The sequence below is a fragment of the Bombina bombina genome, chromosome 10, assembly GCF_027579735.1.
Source record: "Bombina bombina isolate aBomBom1 chromosome 10, aBomBom1.pri, whole genome shotgun sequence".
Classification (NCBI taxonomy): domain Eukaryota; kingdom Metazoa; phylum Chordata; class Amphibia; order Anura; family Bombinatoridae; genus Bombina; species Bombina bombina.
This window is the reverse complement of record NC_069508.1, coordinates 56,178,028-56,197,795: the sequence shown is the minus strand read 5'-3', so window position 1 is coordinate 56,197,795 and position 19,768 is coordinate 56,178,028. Positions and strand designations below refer to the sequence as shown.

Genomic DNA, 19,768 nt, shown 5'->3' with positions numbered 1-19,768 from the left:
GACTGTTAGTTTCATATTTGGGAAAATCATTTTTTAGAAAAAAAAATTCTTACCTGGGGTATAGTCTTTTTTTTTAAAAAATTGACTGTTTTTTCATTAAAATTCGTGGGCAAGATTAGGCTCGCGAGGGTGCAAAAATGCCAAAGTATATTGTGTCATTCTTGGCGTGAGATTTTTTGGCACAAAGTTACGTTAGATGAAGCAAAATTCATCATTTCTGGCGTCTTAGTCAACGCCAAATTCCTTTCACAAGGTTGCGTCTTCAATGACGCGAGTGTGTCATTTCCGGATGTTAGCGCCAAAAAATGTTCTGTTTGTGTTGTGCGTCATACTTGGCGCCAAATATTTGCATTATTTAAATGCATTATTTAAATTTAAATGTAATGTTAAATGCCGACAGCGTTTGCTGTCGGCATTTAGTGATGTCGGGCGGACATGATGTCAAGCTGTGCTTGACAAAACAACCAGCATTATGTTTGGAAACCAGGAACAACAAAGGTGGCAGAGTGATAAAATTGGGATATTTTTATTTTTTCAGGGTTTTCTTTGACAGGTTTTTAATTTTAAGCCAGGGGTTCACAGATCTGTTTAAAACTTAGAAGACAGTGAGAATGTATAGGATCCAGATATGCTTTTAGGAACCAGACAGTAGTATTTGTATATAGATATATGGAGAACAACTCAAAAAGTTAGGGGACTGGTAAAATTCCAGGAGCCAGTGGCTTCCAGGCAACTGACTTTGTCAAGCCCTGTTTTAAGCATTTTTAAAAAATGTATTTAGGGGTTCCTGTGTGACTAGAGATATGGAAAGATGAAATCTTTAACTTGACCGAAAATAAAAATATACATTAAGCATATACAAGTATGTTTCTTGCAAGCTACTATCTGTCTCTATTTGCTTTGCTACTTACAATGGTGCTTGCCAGAAAGCAGGTAGTGAACATTTGCATCAATAATACAAATTTGTTTGTATTCTTGCTTGCATTATAAATAATATTTCCATGGCAATATGGCTTCCTGAATCATGAAATATTGCAAGCACATATACTTTTCTGTAAAATTTTTAAGCCTTCGCAAAAGAGCCATGTATATTGTGCTTCTTCTGTTGGACCACTTTATTTTAAAAAGCAGATTGATTTCTTTCAAGCAGATATTGCCATGAGTTGTCATAAACATTCATATATCCTTCACTTTTAAATTATTCTGCCTGTTCCTTCTCCTTAAGTGGAAACTTAAAGGGACACTCAATCAAAATTAAACTTTCATTATTCAGATAGAGCATGCCATTTTAAACAACTTTCTAATGTACTTCCATTAACTAAATGTGCACAGTCTTTTTATATTTAAACTTTTTGAGTCGTCAGCTCCTACTGAGCATGTGCAAGAATAAAGGTGTATGCATTTGTGAATGGCTGATGACTGTCACATGGTACGTGTATGCATTTGTGATTGGCTGATGGCTGTCACATGGTACAGGGGGAGTGGAAAAAGACAACTTTTAAAATTGTCAGAAAAATATCTACTACTCATTTAAAGTTCAGACTAAGTGCTATTGCATTGTCTTGTTTTCTTGCATTTGTTGATTATGCAAATCTACTGTGTTGACTGGTACTTTAAGGGGACAGGAAACCACAAAATGTCATTCATGATTCGATAGAACATACCATTAAAAAAAAAAAACTTTCAAATTTACTTCAATTACCAAATATGCTTCATACTCTTGTTATCCTTTGCTGAAGGAGCAGCATTGTGCTACTGACAGTTAGCTGAACACATCTAGTTAGCCAATCACTAGAGACAGATGCCTGCAGGCACCAATCACCAGCTAGCTCACACTACTGTCGGATATGTGCATATTCATTTTAAACAATAGATACCAAGAGAACAAAGCACATTTGAAAACAGAAGTGATTTTAAGTGTCTTAAAATTGCATGCTCTATATGATACTTGCAAGTTTAATTTTGACTTTCCTAACCCTTTAAATGTTGAGTTTTTTAAAGTTCCTGAGTGTTAGCTAAATGTAAAAAGCATCTGATTCCTCCATGCATTACAAATATGAAGCAGAAAAATGTGGGGGCAGTCAAGGTGGGGAAAAACCTTTCTGTTTATATGTGTTACTGGCAGCCAAAGAGATAAAATTGTTTTCCAGCAACTGTGAATTGCCCTCGTTTTCCCACTCTTCTGAGGCTCCCACAGCTCTGTGACAGTCTCACCCACAGTACACCTCAGCCCTTCCCACAATCTGCCCTGAGTCAGCGGACCCACCCGCTGACTCACCAGCCACACCACTCACAAAAGTGCCTGTCATAACTATTTTCTGAGGATGCCACTGCTATATGTTATTGGCAGCAAAGGGGTAAAATCACTGCTCAGTTGTGAAAAATATACATTGTGAATCAAGAGTAGAGGCTTAAATAGAGCTTTTGGGGGAGTATTGTGGGACCTTGTGGAGGACAGTCGGCAACACTATTAGAAGCCAAACCAACTATGTACATGAGTTGAGAATATTTATGTGCTTAAAGAAACATTAAACTTAAAATGAAACCCCAAATAAAATCATTAATTATACTTGGTGAACACAATGCCATATCATTTCATTATTTATTTTGCCCACTTTTTCTGTAACATACCTCTAAAACAACCCCCAAAGAAGCTAGTGCTTCCTACATAGTTTAGGACCTAAACCCTGCAACATTTTGCAAAGTGGTTGCTGGATCCATACTGGAGCGGATTTATATCTGTCTCAAAGATAAAAATGCTCAGGTGGCTTTTCAAGGTGTATGTTCTTAGACTACAAAACTGCAATTTTTATTTTCAAAATTCAATTTATATGCAGATATTTTTCAATGCTCATTTAAGAATTTATTCTGTATACATTAATAGAAAAATATGTTACGAGTGGAGTTGTATTTTGCGCTCCTGCGTTAAATGCGCAAGAAGTAAGCTTTTTGTGTGCGTTGAGCAGCATGTGCATTAATGTGCCAAATGTAAAATATTGCGACCGCATTAACTTATTCCCCCATAGAAGTCAATGGAGCAAGAAAAGTGTGTGTGTGTGGCGGGGAGGGGGGGGGGAGGAACATAAAAATATGAATATTTCACATTCCAATGTTCTTCACGTAGCAGAATAAGTTCTATTTATAAATACATATGTCTATATATACATATAATTTTTTGGTACAATATATATATATATATGATTATATGTAGGTATAGATATATACAGATATATGTAGGAATATATATTTATACATAGAACATATTCTGCTATGTCCAGAACAAATTTGTTTCATTCTCTTAGTATCATTTGTTGAAGGAGCAGTAATGCACTACTGGTTTCTAACTGAACACATGGGTGAGCCAATGACAATTGTTATATATATGCAGCCACCAATCAGCAGCTAGAACCTAGTTTCTCTGCTGCTCCTGAGCTTTCATAGATAAACAAGAAGAGTACAGAGCACTCCAAGGGTAAAACATAAAATATAACGTTTATTTCAAAAGTTAAAATGCAAACATCTTGGTGCAGGCATGTAAGGCAGTGAACCCCTGACGCGTTTCGTACTCTTTCAGTGCTTAATCATATGCTTACTTAGATAAACCTTTTATCAAAGGATAACGAGAGAAGGAAGCAAATTAAATAATAGAAGTAAATTGGAAAGTTGTTTAAAATTGTATGTTCTGTCTAAATCATGAATGTCTATTTATGACTTTACTATCCCTTTAAACACTTTATTAAATATGAATATTGCATAAATATGCTTTTACATGCTTTCATCTACTTAACTGCAAAGGGCTACCATGACCTCGCGGGAGCATTAACCAGTCACTTGTAACGACTGGTTATTTAATGTGTTCCCATAAAATTGGCACATTTTCCCTTTTACGGGCGCAAGTAAAAATAGCGATTCACTTTTAATATAGCCCTTATTTGTCTGCCGTGCTATTCGGATTTGTCTAGTTTTAAATTAAATGAATACTGAATATTTGTGGAACATTTTACATTCATTTTCATTAAATAAATGTAAATGTTCCTTTGCTACAGGTGAAAAAGTTAACCTGTAGCATTACATACTTACCTCTATTACGCTGGAGAGCCGCCGCTAATTCCAACCTTTCTTCACAGAGCTTCAGGGGCGGGGCACTCAAATAGGAGGCTTAGTATGGCAGATACAAGGGTCCGCGCTAAGGACCTTTGCCTTTAGTGTAGGCCCTGGGATCCACCGTTATAAACCTCTTATAAGTGCGCGCCAGGGCTCTGTGAAGAAGGGTCGGTATTAGCGCGGCTCTCCAGTGTGATATAACTAAATATTTTTAAGTTAATTCCAAAAGAAAACAAACGAATGCTGATGTCTTTTATAGTTTTTCTTTAAATTTTGTGGTGCATTTGTTTAGTGAAAAAGACCCGAATATTAATGTTTTATTAACAAATTTGCATCCGTAACAAAACAAATGCACGTCTACTTTTAATTAAAGGGACATGAAAGCCAAATATTTTCTTTTTTTTTTTTTTTTTTGTCAAAAACGGGATGGGGTTAATATTCTTTATTCATAGGAAAAAAAGTAAGATTTTAACAAAAGTTAACTTTTTTTTTTTTTTTTTTTTTTTTTGATTTTTAATTTTTTATTGAGGAATTTCAATGTGAACATCTCAAAGTACGACATGCCATAAGCAAGTTACACATGGAATAACACATAGGAGTCCGTACATATTATTTTAGGCATATAAGTATATAAAATTACAACTTCAAGTACAGTCCAACCAATCATAAAAAAGTAAAACACATTAAATTATATAATGCAGAAGAGTATTATATCTGGTTGACTCTCACAGCCTATAACATCCTCATTTTTATTTATATTTATATCAGGGATAGGAATATCTTTAACCACTATATTATAACCAATATAAAGCAAGTAACAGGGAAATTTCTGTGGGCGGAGCCAAAATAGTAGAAATTATAATCCTAGGAAGATAGGGGTGTGCAATCCTATTTGTGGTTCTTATCGATATGTTGACCAATCGTAATCTATATCTCAGCACTATAACTAGGGGAAACACATATAAAACAATAGAACTAACTAAAGCTGCTGCGTCTCCATATTGTAGGCGTATAAAGCAAGTATCTGGACATAGGCTAAACATATTATAAAGTAGGATTGTTAAGATATATATCAAATAAAGTCCAGCTAATACATAGGTATGTTATCTATCTCACGTTATCTTAGGGGGTAAAAGAAGCCTAAATTGTGAACAAGGTGTCAGTACATGTGCTTCGCCAATATGTCAGTTTATACTTATAAATATATAATGTGAGTGGCAATTATATCTGCAAAAAAAAAATAGGGAAGTTCGCAACATGTGTTTTATAATAATGCGACCTGCATTGAATGAGAATAACCAGCTATTAGTACAATTGCACGCCAAAATGCAGCATGATTCATTATGGACAACAAACAAGCAGTAGAGAAATATATTCCCATGTATAATATAAGCTGCTTTCTCTATTTCCAGTATCTTGAGTACATGGGGCAACACCCCTCAAAGTCTTCTCTCTATACCCAAACATCTGACTGACTTGTATGCCCAATCTTATGTTATGAACAATATATCTAAAGGGTATTGTATTTGGATTAATTGGTCTAGAAGTGAGGATGGCTCCAAACTAAGGTGTAAATAGATGCATATCAACCCATTACATACAGCTGAGATTTATATCTCTTCAACATAAATTAAATATTTAGATGGTGCAGGTAAAGGCAGCTCATCAAGATAACATAAACCTAAAAGTAAGAAAACATCAAGTTTAAACAATACATTCTCAGCAGCTCTAACGTATTATTGGTGGACATGGCTGTGACTAGAAAGTAACACATTAAATACAGAATATCCTGGTCGAATAGAAATAATTTACAGTATGTCCTACAACTAAGTACAGTAATACCAACATAATGTGCCTAACAGTGCCAATATCTCTCAAAGAGAGGTACAAGAAAAGTAGTATTAAAGTTCATATATATTATTAGAGCCTTCAGCAAGAGCTAGGGGTAACTGTATACTAACAGCACATATGAAGATCAAAGGTCCCCATATAAGAGTCTCACGCAGATCAATACATATTCTCAAAAACAAAACAAAAAGAAAAACCATGTAATGTTAAATTTAGGCATATGAATCTTGCAAATATAGATCTTGCCCGTTTGCAGAGACTTGATAAGCAGTCATATTAACGTTTTTGTTTTTTTATCCTATGCCAAGTCTGTTCTGCGTGATTGCCTCAGTCAGTGGGCTTGCTTCACTTAACATGTATACCCTGTGGCGGTATGACCCTGTAATGAAACAATCTCTCTCAAGCACAGGTGACTTACGTCTCCAAACATTGCCAACAGATTTATTCCAGGCTTCCAAAAGTCCAGCTCCGCATCTTGTCTCATATGCATATCGGATAGTGCCCTGCTGTAAATTCCTATATGAGGTGACCAGGGTTTTTGTAGGCAGCTCCGGACTGACGCTCAGCACATTCAAATTGCTAGGTACCTCTCCCCAATCGCCTAGTCCTGCTTCTGTTATATCGATCTCTGAAAGGTCCTTCCAACAGTAGCACTGTAAATGTAATGTCTGCTCCTGGGGTTCGGCCGCATCCCCCAAGGAACATTCAATCGGGAGGAAATGAGAGGTCACTGAGCAGTGAAGGGTTGGTGTCAAATCTGTTGTGCCATCCGGTATATACGGATAGTGTGCAGAAAAGATTTCATGGCTTCGAGTGCTTGACAGCTGGTCCCCTTTCAATGCCTCCGGCGCCATAGCAGGTTCTAAGCTGGTATCCTTCAAAGCATAGTCAAGCTCCCGTAGCAACGTTTTCTCAAAGTCTACCAGGAGGGTATATAGTATTGTTGAAATCTCATCCATGGGCAATCTGAACTTGGCAACTTCTGTTAGAATAAGTGAGGGGATCAGTCACTTAGGGTCCAAAGTTAGTTAGGTTGAATCAGAAAGAATGCCGTGGCTACAGTAATGGCGTAGTATATAAATCTCCTCGTGGCCACCGTGGATAGAGTAGGTGAGGAACGAAATGACAACAAAAGCTCATGAACCTAGTAAATATATGCCTGGACCTAAGTAGTCTTAGGGAATAGCTTTTTCTCCTCGCAGGAATATATTATATATTATTAAACTAGAAATATTGGAGGAGCTCCTGCAACTCACGTCCTGCCGATCCAGCAGTTGGCTCCGCCCCCCAAATATTTTCTTTTATGAATCATGCAATTTTAAATATATTTTTGTTATCTCATTTATTTTGTTCTTTTTGTATCCCTTGTTGAAAAGTATACCTAGGTAGACTCAGAAGCTGCTGTTTGATGGCTGCACATATATGCATCTTGCTATTGGCTGCCAACTAACTCCCAGTAGTGCATTGCTGCTCCTTCAACAAAGGATGCCAAGAGAATAAAGCAAATGAGTTATTAGAAGTAAAATGGAAAGTTGTTTAAAATTGAATGATCTATCTGAATCATGAAAGAAAAATTTGGGGTTTCATGTCCCTTTAAGCAAAAAAGATTTGCTTTATAAACATGTGATCACAGGCTTCTCAGGAACTTTAACTTAATAAATACAACTCAAAAAGGGCAATCATTTGTTTTAAATTGACATAAAAATAAGATCATGAAGTGTACATTTTTGGGCAGTATATGGCAGCCGTGTTTGAAACAATGTTTAATTTTATAATTAAGTATTTATTGTTTAAAGGGATAGTCCAGTCAAAATTAAACATTCATGATTCATATAGAGCAGCAATTTTAAGCAACTTTCTAATTTATTCCTATTATCAAATTTTTCTGCGTTCTCTTGTTATCTTTATTTGAATGTAAGCATAGAAGCCGGCCCATTTTTGGTTCAGAACATGGGTAGCACTTGCTAATAGGTGGCTACATTTAGGGGCCCATTTATCAAGCTCTGTATGGAGCTTGAGGGCCCGTGTTTCTGGCCGCTGCTCCATAACCTGTCAGTCTGCTCTGAGCAGGCGGACAGAGATCTCTGCAATTCAACCCAATTGAGTACAATCGGGTTGATTGACACCCCATGCTGGCGGCCAATTGCCCGCTAATCTGCAGGGGGCGGCGTTGCACCAGCAGCTCACAAGAGCTGCTGGTGCAATGCTGAATACGGAGAGCGTATTGCTCTCCGCATTCAGCGAGGTCTGTCAGACCTGATCCGCACTGTCGGATCAGGTCCGACAGACCTTTGATAAATATCCCCCTAGACACCAATCAGAAAGTGCTACCCAGGTACTGAACCAATAATGAGCTTTTATACCGAGAACGAAGAAAAATTGATATTAGTATATATAGTAGTAAATTAGAAAGTTGCTTAAAATTGCATGCTCTATGAGTCTATATGAATCATGACCATTTAATTTTGACTAGATTATTTATTTAATTCAATAAATTAATTTCTGTGTAGTTAACAAATGGATTGGAATATGGTCAAATTTGAAAACCCACCTGTATAACCTTATAGTTATCAGAAGGTCATTTGGGTGGTTTGGTAACTTGGTCATCATGTAGTCTAAGCTTTGCATTGGTTTATTTTTGGTAGCGGGTGTCTCCTCAATAATAAATAAAAAAAATGCAGTCATATGCATTAAGGTAGTTGTTTTAAATGGACATAAATGAACATAATAAGATATTCCAATATCTAAGAGTATTTTCTTTTTGTATTATTGCTTGCCAACCCCTGCAAAGGTGTTAAACAAATACTTAAAGGGAGCTCCAGAGCAGCAATAGTAATTTTAAACACATTTCTGCATTACTTCTATCTAAATCAACAAAGTTACATTTGTACTTTATTGTCCCTTTAATTATGTATTTAACATCTAAGAGGGGGGTTAAACAACACACAGTTCTGTGCAAACAATAGTACCATAATCAAATGCTCCAGAATCATTTTATAATTGCTTTTTGATGCCTTTTTTTATTCTTTTAAGAATAATTTTAAAACAAGTCACTCTTTGACACGTAATGACAAACTTATAATATATACACATACATATATATATACAGTATGTGTGTGGGTTTGGGTGGGTGGGTGGGTTTCTGTGTGTGGTTACTAATCTAGCTTAGAATTTGTTTTCCCACTTATTTGCAGAGGATGAGTCTGAATCATCCTTGCCATTTCCCTGCTTTGGTTTCCGTATTACAACAAAAGACATTTCACAAGTGCCAAGGCCAAGCTTTCTAATTATTCCAGCTGACTATACACCCACACGCAGAAAGAAAACAGGAAGCACAAAAAATATTGTTTTTATTATGTACCTTTAGTTATTTATTGCAGCACTATATCTAAAATATTAAATATTAAAATGATATTGCTAAAGCTTTAAATAGCAACAAGTATTTGTATCTTTTTAATCTAAATTATGCAAAGTGTCATTTTCACACACACACATTAGTTCCACATATATTGGACATTTATACTTTGGGTTAGATTTAACAAGCAGCGGAAGTTTCCGGCTCGCCAGACGCATAAGTTAAAAAGCAACGCTCGTAAGACCGCTTCTTTCTTAACTTGTCTAGATACAAGAAATATATAAATTGGTGAGAGTGTGCTAGCAGCAGCAGGGGATGTGTCACTGGTATAGGCAAATATTTAAAATCAATAAAGCAAATAAGTGATAAAATACAAACACATTTATATCAATAAACACATAGGTAAAATCCTGAATTGGTTCGATTGTGCTAAACAGCAGCAGGGAATGTGTCACTGATATAGGCAAATGTTGTTTGAATATGTTATGAAATCAATAAAGCAAATTTTGTTATAAAATACAAACACATTTATTTCAATAAACACATAGGTAAAATCCTGAATTGGTTCGATTGTGCTAAACAGCAGCAGGGAATGTGTCACTGATATAGGCAAATGTTGTTTGAATATATTATGAAATCAATAAAGCAAATTTGTTATAAAATACAAACACATTTATTTCAATAAACACATAGGTAAAATCCTAATTTTATGACCGGTCTTAAATATTTAAGAACTTAAAGAGTAAAGGCAATTTGCCTATACCAGTGACACATCCCCTGCTGCTGCTAGCGCACTCTCACCAATTTATATATTTCTTGTATCTTTCCATTATATATCTGTCTTTGGGAGCAGATAGGTGATAGTGCAAGGGGCAATTTGTGCACCATTAAGAATTCCATAATCCATTTCTTAACTTGTCTGCCACCTTTCAGGTGGCAAACTGCAGTCATCCTGATCCGATCAAGATGATTGACACACCCTGCTAGCGGGCCAATTGGCCGCAAATGTGCCGGCGCGGCATTGTACAAGCAGTTTACAAGAAATGCTTTTGCAATGTTAAATGCCGACAGCGTATGCTGCAGCAAATCATGTCCGCCCGGAATTTAATAAATCTACCCCTTTATCTCTTACTCTTCTGCACAGAAGAATTCCAAACAGTGATACTGATTCATTATAAAATACAAATTATGATAGTGAGCCAGACTGTGATAAAGTTACTCCATAATTGAAAATAACTTATCTGGCATGTTTACTGGTGTAAATGTATACCCTTGTAATTAGTCACCTTCTCTTTGGCAGGTATTTAGGGTTCAATGGTCCTGGTGTAAGTAACTTCCACATATGGCAGCGGGCACTAAACCTCATGCGCATCATGGTCATGTGACCACTTCGTCAAAAGGATATGTCTGCACAAGGTATATATAACCTTTCTATAGATAAAAGAGAAAACATGCTACATTTCTAGTTTTATAAAAAAAAAAGAAGAATGCTCCTTAATCTAAATAAAATCCCCAAAAATGTGAATAAAAATAAGATTTCCCCCCAAAAAACAACAACATGTAATACTGGTCATAAAGGGAACACTTTTAGGGGTATATTTATTAATGTGCGAGCGGACATGATACGATGTAGTATATCATGTCCGCCACACATCGATAAATGGCGACAGCATGCACTGTCGGCATTTATCATTGCCCCAGCAGTTGAGGGGTGTCAATCAATTGATTTCTGTCCGTGGCCTCAGAGAAGGCGGACAAGTTATGGAGCAGCGGTTTTGATAAATCGACCCCTTAGTCTCAAGAGATAGCAAGCTATAACAGGATAGCCAAGCTGGAAATATACTTAGGAAAAATATTACACTGTTGGGCCCAAAAGAAAAAATGATAGTAAATCCTAGCATTTCTGAAACCCTAGGATTTACTAGTGCAACAAATAAAGGGGACTTTCAGTCATGAAGTATAAAATACTTCATGTAGAAAGTTCCTTTATTTGTCTGTAGCGTTCGCTGGGCTGAGCGTCTTAGTGAGGTGATATTTCCACCTCTTAGCCAATAGCTGTGCGGGCCAACTGGCACCTCAGTGAAAAAACAGCGTTCTGTCGTGGGTTGCCTGAGGCACTCAGCGTGGCAAACGCTGCAGATAAATAAAGGAGCTTTCAGCATGAAGTATTTTATACTTCATGACTGAAAGTCCCTTTATTTGTTGCATTGGTAAATCCTAGCGTTTCACAAACACTAGGATTTACTATCACTTTAACATGCTATAACAGAGCACTCTTATAGTGCTTTTAGATAGATTGTGTAGTTATGTCTATCATACTAGACCAAATATTAATTAAGGAGACATATTAAAACAAATACAGGTAGCCCTCAGTTTACGCCTGGGTTAGGATCCAGAAGGAATGGTTGTAAATCGAAACCGTTGTAAATTGAAACACAGTTTATAATGTAAGTCAATGGGAATTGAGGGAGATAGGTTCCAGGCCCCTCTCAAAATTGTCATAAGTAACACCAAATACATTATTTTTAAAGCTTTGAAATGAAGACTATAAATGCTAAACAGCATTATAAACTTAATAAAATAATCACACAACACAGAATACATAATAAAACTAAGTTAAATGAACAAAAACATTTGCTAAACAGCATTATAAACTTAATAAAATAATCACACAACACAGACTTCACTTGCATTTTTCTGCAAACAGTTCTTTCTATGCATTCCAATCTGGACTGATTTATAGACAGGAAGATCTTGTTCCTTTGAAATCTGCTTGATAGCTCAGGTCTGGTTAAACTGATTAATTTCAGCTTGCTTGGCTTTGCTTCAACACAAGAGGACAGCTCCACCTACTGGCTATTTTAATAAATGTACTGCTTCTCAATGCTTTTCAATAGCAGTCACATGACTGGAGAAAAAGGTTGTTATTCTGAAACGGTGTAAATTGAACCGTTGTAAAACGAGGGCCACCTGTACTGTCTCAGCATTTCTCTATGCATTGCATAAACATGTTCAACATTAGATGTGTCTCTTCGGTAGATCTGTGGCACAATCCCACATAGCAAAAGGAATGTAGTGCTGGTTGCAAGAAAGACATGTAATAAAACACAGTTGTACTACTTGTAAATCTTGGGTCCAGGTTTCAACTAATTGAACTGTTATTTACATGTATCAGACTATTCAGGTAAGATTTCCTCTTTGCTTCCTATTACTAAACGTTTCAGCAAAACAGCAAGACGAAGAAGTCAATTTAAATCATGAAACTTTAATTTGGAATTCCATGTTCCTTTAAGCATATAATAGGTTATGTGATAAAAATCAACACTGCACAATAACAATCCAAAATAAAAATAAAAACATACAACAGATCTAATGTCCCACTTATTATGTTTTTATGTACTCTAGTGACAATGTTATGCTGTTTATGGTTAAAGTTTCGTACAACTGTTAAAAAAGATCCAGCATTAGTAAGAAAATCAGCAAGAACAAGGTTCAAGCCACTTAATCAATGTGATAAAAAGAGATCTTGTTAGCTTAAAAATCTTTACACCAGAATGTGTTCTGAAATGTATTGACAGATGTTCTGCAGCCTATAGACTTCTGAAATGTGTGGCCTAAGCGGTTTATCAGATTTCTTAAAGACCCGTTAAATACAGTAGAATTATTATCAACATATACATAATAAAAAGACAATGAAAAAACATTTAGGACAAATTTCAAATGAGGAGTAAAAAATTTTCTAACAAATTTTAAAGTTAGTTCAATTCCCCCCCTGCATCATGTGAAAACCCTTAGCCAATCACAAAACGCATATATAACTATATACTGTGAATCCTGCACATGCTCAGTAGGAGCAGGTGTCTCAGAAAGTGTGCATATAACATTGCTGTTCATATTTTGATAATGGAAGTGAATTGGAAAGTGGTGTAAATTTTCAAGCTGAATTATAAAAGTTTAATTTTGACTTTAGTGTTCCTTTAAGTTTCAGCTGAATTCAAACGTTATCCATTTCTTACAAACATACAATAATGCACACAGACATAACATTTGAACTTTATTTTACAAATGCAGTGTTCTACAACAACAATACTTTTACCCCAGGAATATATTTTTTTTTATTATACTGAGGGGCGAACATATTTATTTTTAAATTACCAACAAGTAAATTCAGAGCCAGACAAAATGTAAATATACAGAGATAGAGCTGCCAGCTTTCCTCAAGAAAAATACTGAGCAACAAGTATGTGTTTGGGTACGTACAGCAGGTGGGGTTATGCAGTAGAATAGACTTCTTTAAAGTAAAGGTCAATTGTGATGAATTAGTGCCCAGTTTTTAATAATCCTATTAAAAATAAGGGCATTTAATTCATCAAAATTGACATTTCACTTCTTTTCTTCAAAAACTTATCTTTTAATCCTTGCAGCCGCTCCAGCGATTCCCCCGGCCCCTGGAAGCCTCTGCAGACGTCAGAAATGACGAACCCGGCTTCCTCAAATCACTGCTTTCCCCCCAGGGGAATCTTGGCCTGATGCAACATCGTGATTGGAGGAAGCCGAAAACTGCTTGCGATCGGCGGAGGAAGTGCTGGAGTGGCTGCCAGGATTAAAAGGTTAGTTTTTGAAGAAAACGTGTGAAATGTCAATTTTGATGAATTAAAGTGCCCTTGTTATTAATAGGATTATTAAAAACCGGGCACTAATTCATCAAAATTGACCTTCACTTGAAGTAGTGATAAATAGAAAGACTGCAAAAGAATTCAAGAATGCAAGGGATTTGCAAAGACTGTCTTAAGAATTAATAAAGCTAGGAAGGAAATTCTTCAGACTTCAACTATGTTTCTTCAAGAGAAGTCTTGGAACATCAGACCATGGGCTTTATTTATTAAATGTGTATAGCGAATCATGACCGCTGGACATCTCTGCAAAAAGACAGCATACGCCAATTAACCTCTAGCAGGGACTGTCAAACATCCTGATCATGATGGCTCAGGATGATTTTAATCCACCACTTTTTTGGTGGTGGAGTGGTTAAGGAGCAGAGGTCTTATGGTCGCTGCTTCTTAAATTTAGTTTTAGGTGAGCCTCTGAAGCAGCATCCACTGCTAAAATAAATGGAGTCCTATGTCTCTTGTTGAACTTTGTTTAGTCGTTTATCAAGATAAAGTGGTACCAAAATGGTGGTGAAGCGAGTCTCAGAATTCTTACTAAATCCTATCAGAAAATATGCATAATTAAATATTTCTTTATTTTGCCCTAGTTCTTCCTCATCCAATAGAGTTCTTCCTCATCCAATAGAAAAAGAACATTACAATTTGGAGGCACTGATATGTCTAAAATATCACACAAATCTGGTGTGATTCCAGTGTGTCATCGGAAATAGAGATGTGCATTTGTTTCTTCAGCAATGTTTATTCATAACGGACATCAGATTTTTTTTTTTAAATTAACCCTTTGAGTGCTAATGACGGCTCTGAGCCATCACAGAGTTTCTCACTCTGGTGCTAATGATGGCCCAGAGCCGTCATGAGCACTCTCCCAACTTGAGGGAGATCTGGTGGCTCCCACCTGCTCCTACCCCGGCGATCAGGCCTGTATAGTGACAGGCATCGCTGGGGCTTCATGTGATGTGCGGTGACGTCACACACAATTACGTGATGACGTCACCGTGCAACTTTATACTTAACAATGTTAAGTATTGGAGCAGGGGGCATGCTAGTTAAAAGCCTGTATCTCAGGCATATAAGCAGCTACAGACCCCCAAGACCCACTGTTGGAAAGGTAATCGCCTAACCTTTCCAATAGTGTAAGTCTTGGGGGTCTGAAAAAAAAAAAAAGTAAAAAAAAAAATTCAAATAATACAAAAATAAAAAAACCTTTAAAAAATCTTAGCACCCTGGTGGGAAAGTGCTTAGCACTCAAAGGGTTAATATCCAAATGATGGCAAAAAGAAAATTAAGAAAACAAAAAAATATGGACGAAAAAAATGTCAGTTTTCATTTGTTTGCTTTATTTTTTAAGTGGGTAATAATTACCACATTTGTTTCCTTTATTTTTTAAAGGGGTTAATAATTACCTGTGAGTGCGCTAACCTGATTCTCTTATTGCCAGAGCCCCGGACATGCTAACAGGAGGCTTAGTGCGCTCGGCTCCCAGGACCTGGGAATCGAGAGTGTTAGGTCTGGTGTTAGCGCAGGCAGGGGCTCTGGCAAGAACAGAATCAGGTTAGTGGTTAAGGTAAGTATTGTAGCTACAGGGGAATTTTTACCTGTAGCTTTAAAAAATTGACATTCATTTTAACAAAAACAAATGTTAAATGTTAAACTAAAATTCAGTATTTGTTTAAACGAATACCGAATAGTGCAGTCACCGAATATTCAGGGGGGGGATTTCTTTGAATATTCAGAATGAAAATTTTGTCTGAAACAAAACAATTCTTGGCTGCACATCTCTAAAAGGAGAGGGATGTTTCTCAAACAAGTCGGTCACTCAGGGCTTATAGGTATATTTAGCATAAACAGTCATTATTTCCTGCTCAACATAAGCTAATGGTTAAACATAAAACTTTCATAAAGCAGTGCAATGATTTGCACAGTATACTTGCATGAAGCATTTATTTTATGGAATCTCTTGAGTAGTATTATTTAAATACTGCATTTGTTTAGTGGATGCTGGGCAAGACAGGGAGTACTTTATCCTAAAGCCTGGAGGACTCAGAGGTCAGGGGATTTCTCAATGTATATGGGAAATCTTTTTTAATCAATGCAATAACAGAGATCTTGTTAGCTTAAAAATCTTTACATTAGAACATGTTCCATGATTAATATATTGGCAAATGTTCTACAGCCTACAGACTTCTGGAAATGTGAGACCAAGTCATCTTTAGATTCAGCTGTATTCAAAAGTTTATGATTGGCTGATGTCTGTCACATGGTACAGGGCAGAAATAACTTTGAAATTTGTCTGAAACAAATTCACTACTCATTTGAAGTTCAGACTAAGTGCTATTGCATTTTCTTTTTATCATGCATTTATTGATTATGCAAATCTAGTTATATTTATATTTGACAAGCTCTTTCTTATCATATGGGAAACTGTATTAAATTTAGAGATAGTTTTATGATATAAATGAACATTCTAGTCACTGTAACCCAATCTCCTTAAATAACTTTTTAAAAGCATCAATACATTTTCGCTTAAAATCTAAAAAATTGAAAACACAATATATATTAATGTTTACTCCATCACTTTCTTTTTATCTTTTTGGTTTTTGCATTGATGCATTCCATTGGTATTTAATCCAATGTCATTATCATTTATATAATTAAATAACATACTGCTTTACAATATAAGGGCATTCAAATATTTCAATACATTTAACCCACACTTGGATTCAATTCTTGAGTTTCAATAACTACTGATTGGTGAGTACATTCAGTACACAAACTTACAGGTACAGTATACACTTTGAGATGGTAATTTAAAATTTATATATACAGTATATATATATATATATATATATATATATATATATATATATCTGCAATATACTTTCATTATTTATTTTGTTCCCTTTCCTGTAATTCCATTCTGAAATTGTGAGTTTTTCAGTTCCTGTTAAAAATGGAAGTGAAGTGCAGAACACTGTTATATTCCACACAGCCATTGGCTGCACACTCTAGTGACCTATTTATAACTGTCCTTAATTGGCTACAGCAGAAAAAGTAACCTAAGTTACAACATGGTAGCTCCCTATGTTTTATAGACACTAAAACTTTACACTTATGTTGTCAATATTTAAGCAGCTAATGAAACTTTTAAAACTACATCTACATGTTATTCGCAGACTAATCTTTTCTTTAAATACATCATTGTATCTAGCAATTATGTACTGTCTAATGTCCCTTTAATTGACATGAAAGTGTGTCCAGTGCATATATAGAAAACAGCAGCTGCCTAGGCTCTGAGACCGGTGCATGCACAAGATGCCAAATTCAGAGTTTTTTTATGGATATATATTGTTAAGTGGATCAATATAGTATGTTAGGGTTGTACAGCTCTATCTTTTATGTTGGTTAGAAGTATTTAGTAATTCTACAGATACACAAGTTGTGCTGTAGCAACATATATTATAAAGTATTATTACCCATATACCATGGTGTGAACAACCATAGCTGAGAATGATCATTGATAAAGCATATTATGTAATTAGAGGTGCACTCTGCAAGCACATTAAATGTTCGCTCTGGGTAATCAGGATAAAGTTACTATTCAATAATAACTTACCCTATGGTACCTGGTATTTTTCTAAATACTTTTGCAGTTGAAATTTCCAGATCATCAAAAATTATACTTGACTTTTGCAACCTGAAGTCCAGGGGCTTCTGCCCCAGTGATATTTAGATATACCCAAATTCCCTAACCCAAAACTTTGCCACTTCCATTGGCAATACACAAAGTACCCCACTTTGACTAGCATACATTTTATTCATTTTGTAACCGCTGTGTAATTTCTATATAAATCTAATACTGTGGCACTAATTTTTCTGAAAAAATTCCAAGTCAAAATTAGTTTATATAGAATTGTGTTTTTAATCATTAGAATATATTATTGCATGTAACTACTAAGTTAAACAAAAGCAATATGACCCCCTAATATGAATAAATTGCTTTCCTAATCTATACTATTCCAGTGTTCTGATTTGCTTTTACCCATGCACAGTTACAGAGTATGAATGCATCTTTGTTTTGTTATATATATATTCATTTACACTGAGTTTATATTTCTACTAAGGGAATATTATTTGGTTATATCAATAAATGTTTAAAATTTAAATTAATTAGAAAAACTATAACAATGTGCTCACCCTCTGCAAAAGTATTAAACACATATTTAAAGTTAAACATCATATACGTTTGTGTAATGTATGCTGATTGGTGTATTGGTATTGAATGTGTCCTCTCAGGAGTGGCATTTCATTGTGCATGGGTGTGACATTTTATCTCCTTAAAGGGGCCAAACATATACTCATAAGTTGCATTTAATTAATCATAAACAACTTTGATAAATTAGAAGACAGTGTTACTATTGTATGATTTTTTTACCTGTTTGTGCCTCTCTATTCTCAATAATGTATATGTGTTTAATAATATATCATTTTTTAATTTTGCATTTTCAGTTACGAATAATGTATCTTAATAAGTATGAGACCTATAATGTTTAATGAACCATGGTTTCAATGATATTCATTTTTTCTTCTATAGAAAGGTTTTTTATTGGTTCTTGCAAGGCCATATCACACTTCAGAATGACAAACAATGCACTGGTGCTGAACCAGGTAATAATAATTGCATTTATTTACTGTCATCACATGATTAAGTCTGACCTTCCACATTTGATTAAACTGGGCCAAAACATAGGTGACGTGTTTGACCTTCATTAGCATAAAAATCCAGTTACCTCCCAAGAAATCAATCAGATTTGAGAATCCTATTTCTAGGCTTAACATATAAACATATTAAAAATATAAGAATAGCAAAAACTGGAAAAACTGTGACTACATTACAATGTTAATATTGTACAATATATATATATATATATATATATATATATATATAGAGAGAGAGAGAGAGATATGTATGTATATATATATATATATATATATATATATATATATATATATATATATATATATATATCATTATTTCAATCACATACATTGGTTTAGACATGTCTGATATATTGCCCAAACACACATTGCCCATTATAAGCCATATTATCAAATCATATTCACTAGATGATTCAACAGTTTTGATATAAGACACAGAAAATGGAAACTGAAATAAAAAAATCATAAATTGCTCAGTTGGTTGTTTTTTTTTAAAAAAGAAAAAGATATATGCATTTCACCTGTATAGTGCCTAAAGCAATGTTTGTCTGACAGATGCCCAGATCATGCAAAGCAATTTCCCTGTATTTGCATCCTCTTGAAATAAACTACAGTGATAACCCTCAAATATTTGCAAGCTGCATGAAGCATAGACAGATTTACAGAAATATAACAAGCTTGATTCTCAGACATGGATACAAATAACAATTATTAGTATTATACATCCCAGGCATAAGTCTCTTTTTTTCACTTACCTCCACAAAATAAAAGCATGGTAGCAATGTGACGCTATCCTTTGTGACTCTCATTTTTTGCCTTTCCTTTGCAGACATGTCTGCTCCTTTTGCCAGCAGAATCCTTTCTTCCAGGCAGTCAGATTCAAAATGATTTTCCTTTTTTTTTTGCCAATCTAAAGCTGTGTGCTGCTTTTTATTCCCTAGTGCCACCTATGGAGAGTGCAGCATTCAGTTTTTTCCCTTGCAGCAAAAAAAGCAAGTTCCCACACAGTCATAGAAATGTATTCATTATGCTTTGCAGAAACAGTAATGGCTTCCACAGAAAACACCCCTTGCTT

The 19,768-nt window shown here is 35.3% G+C and overlaps 1 protein-coding gene across 2 annotated transcripts in view; it reads right to left on the bottom strand.

Annotated features, from left to right (window-relative positions):
* PLPPR4 (phospholipid phosphatase related 4) overlaps nt 1-19,526 on the bottom strand; it is a 225,867-nt gene extending 206,341 nt beyond the window's left edge. For both annotated transcript variants that reach the window (XM_053693711.1, XM_053693712.1), the window contains exon 1: nt 19,449-19,526. In XM_053693711.1, coding sequence (XP_053549686.1) covers nt 19,449-19,526 — 78 coding nt within the window. The remainder of the gene's footprint in view (nt 1-19,448) is intronic.
* Nucleotides 19,527-19,768: the final 242 nt, after the last annotated feature.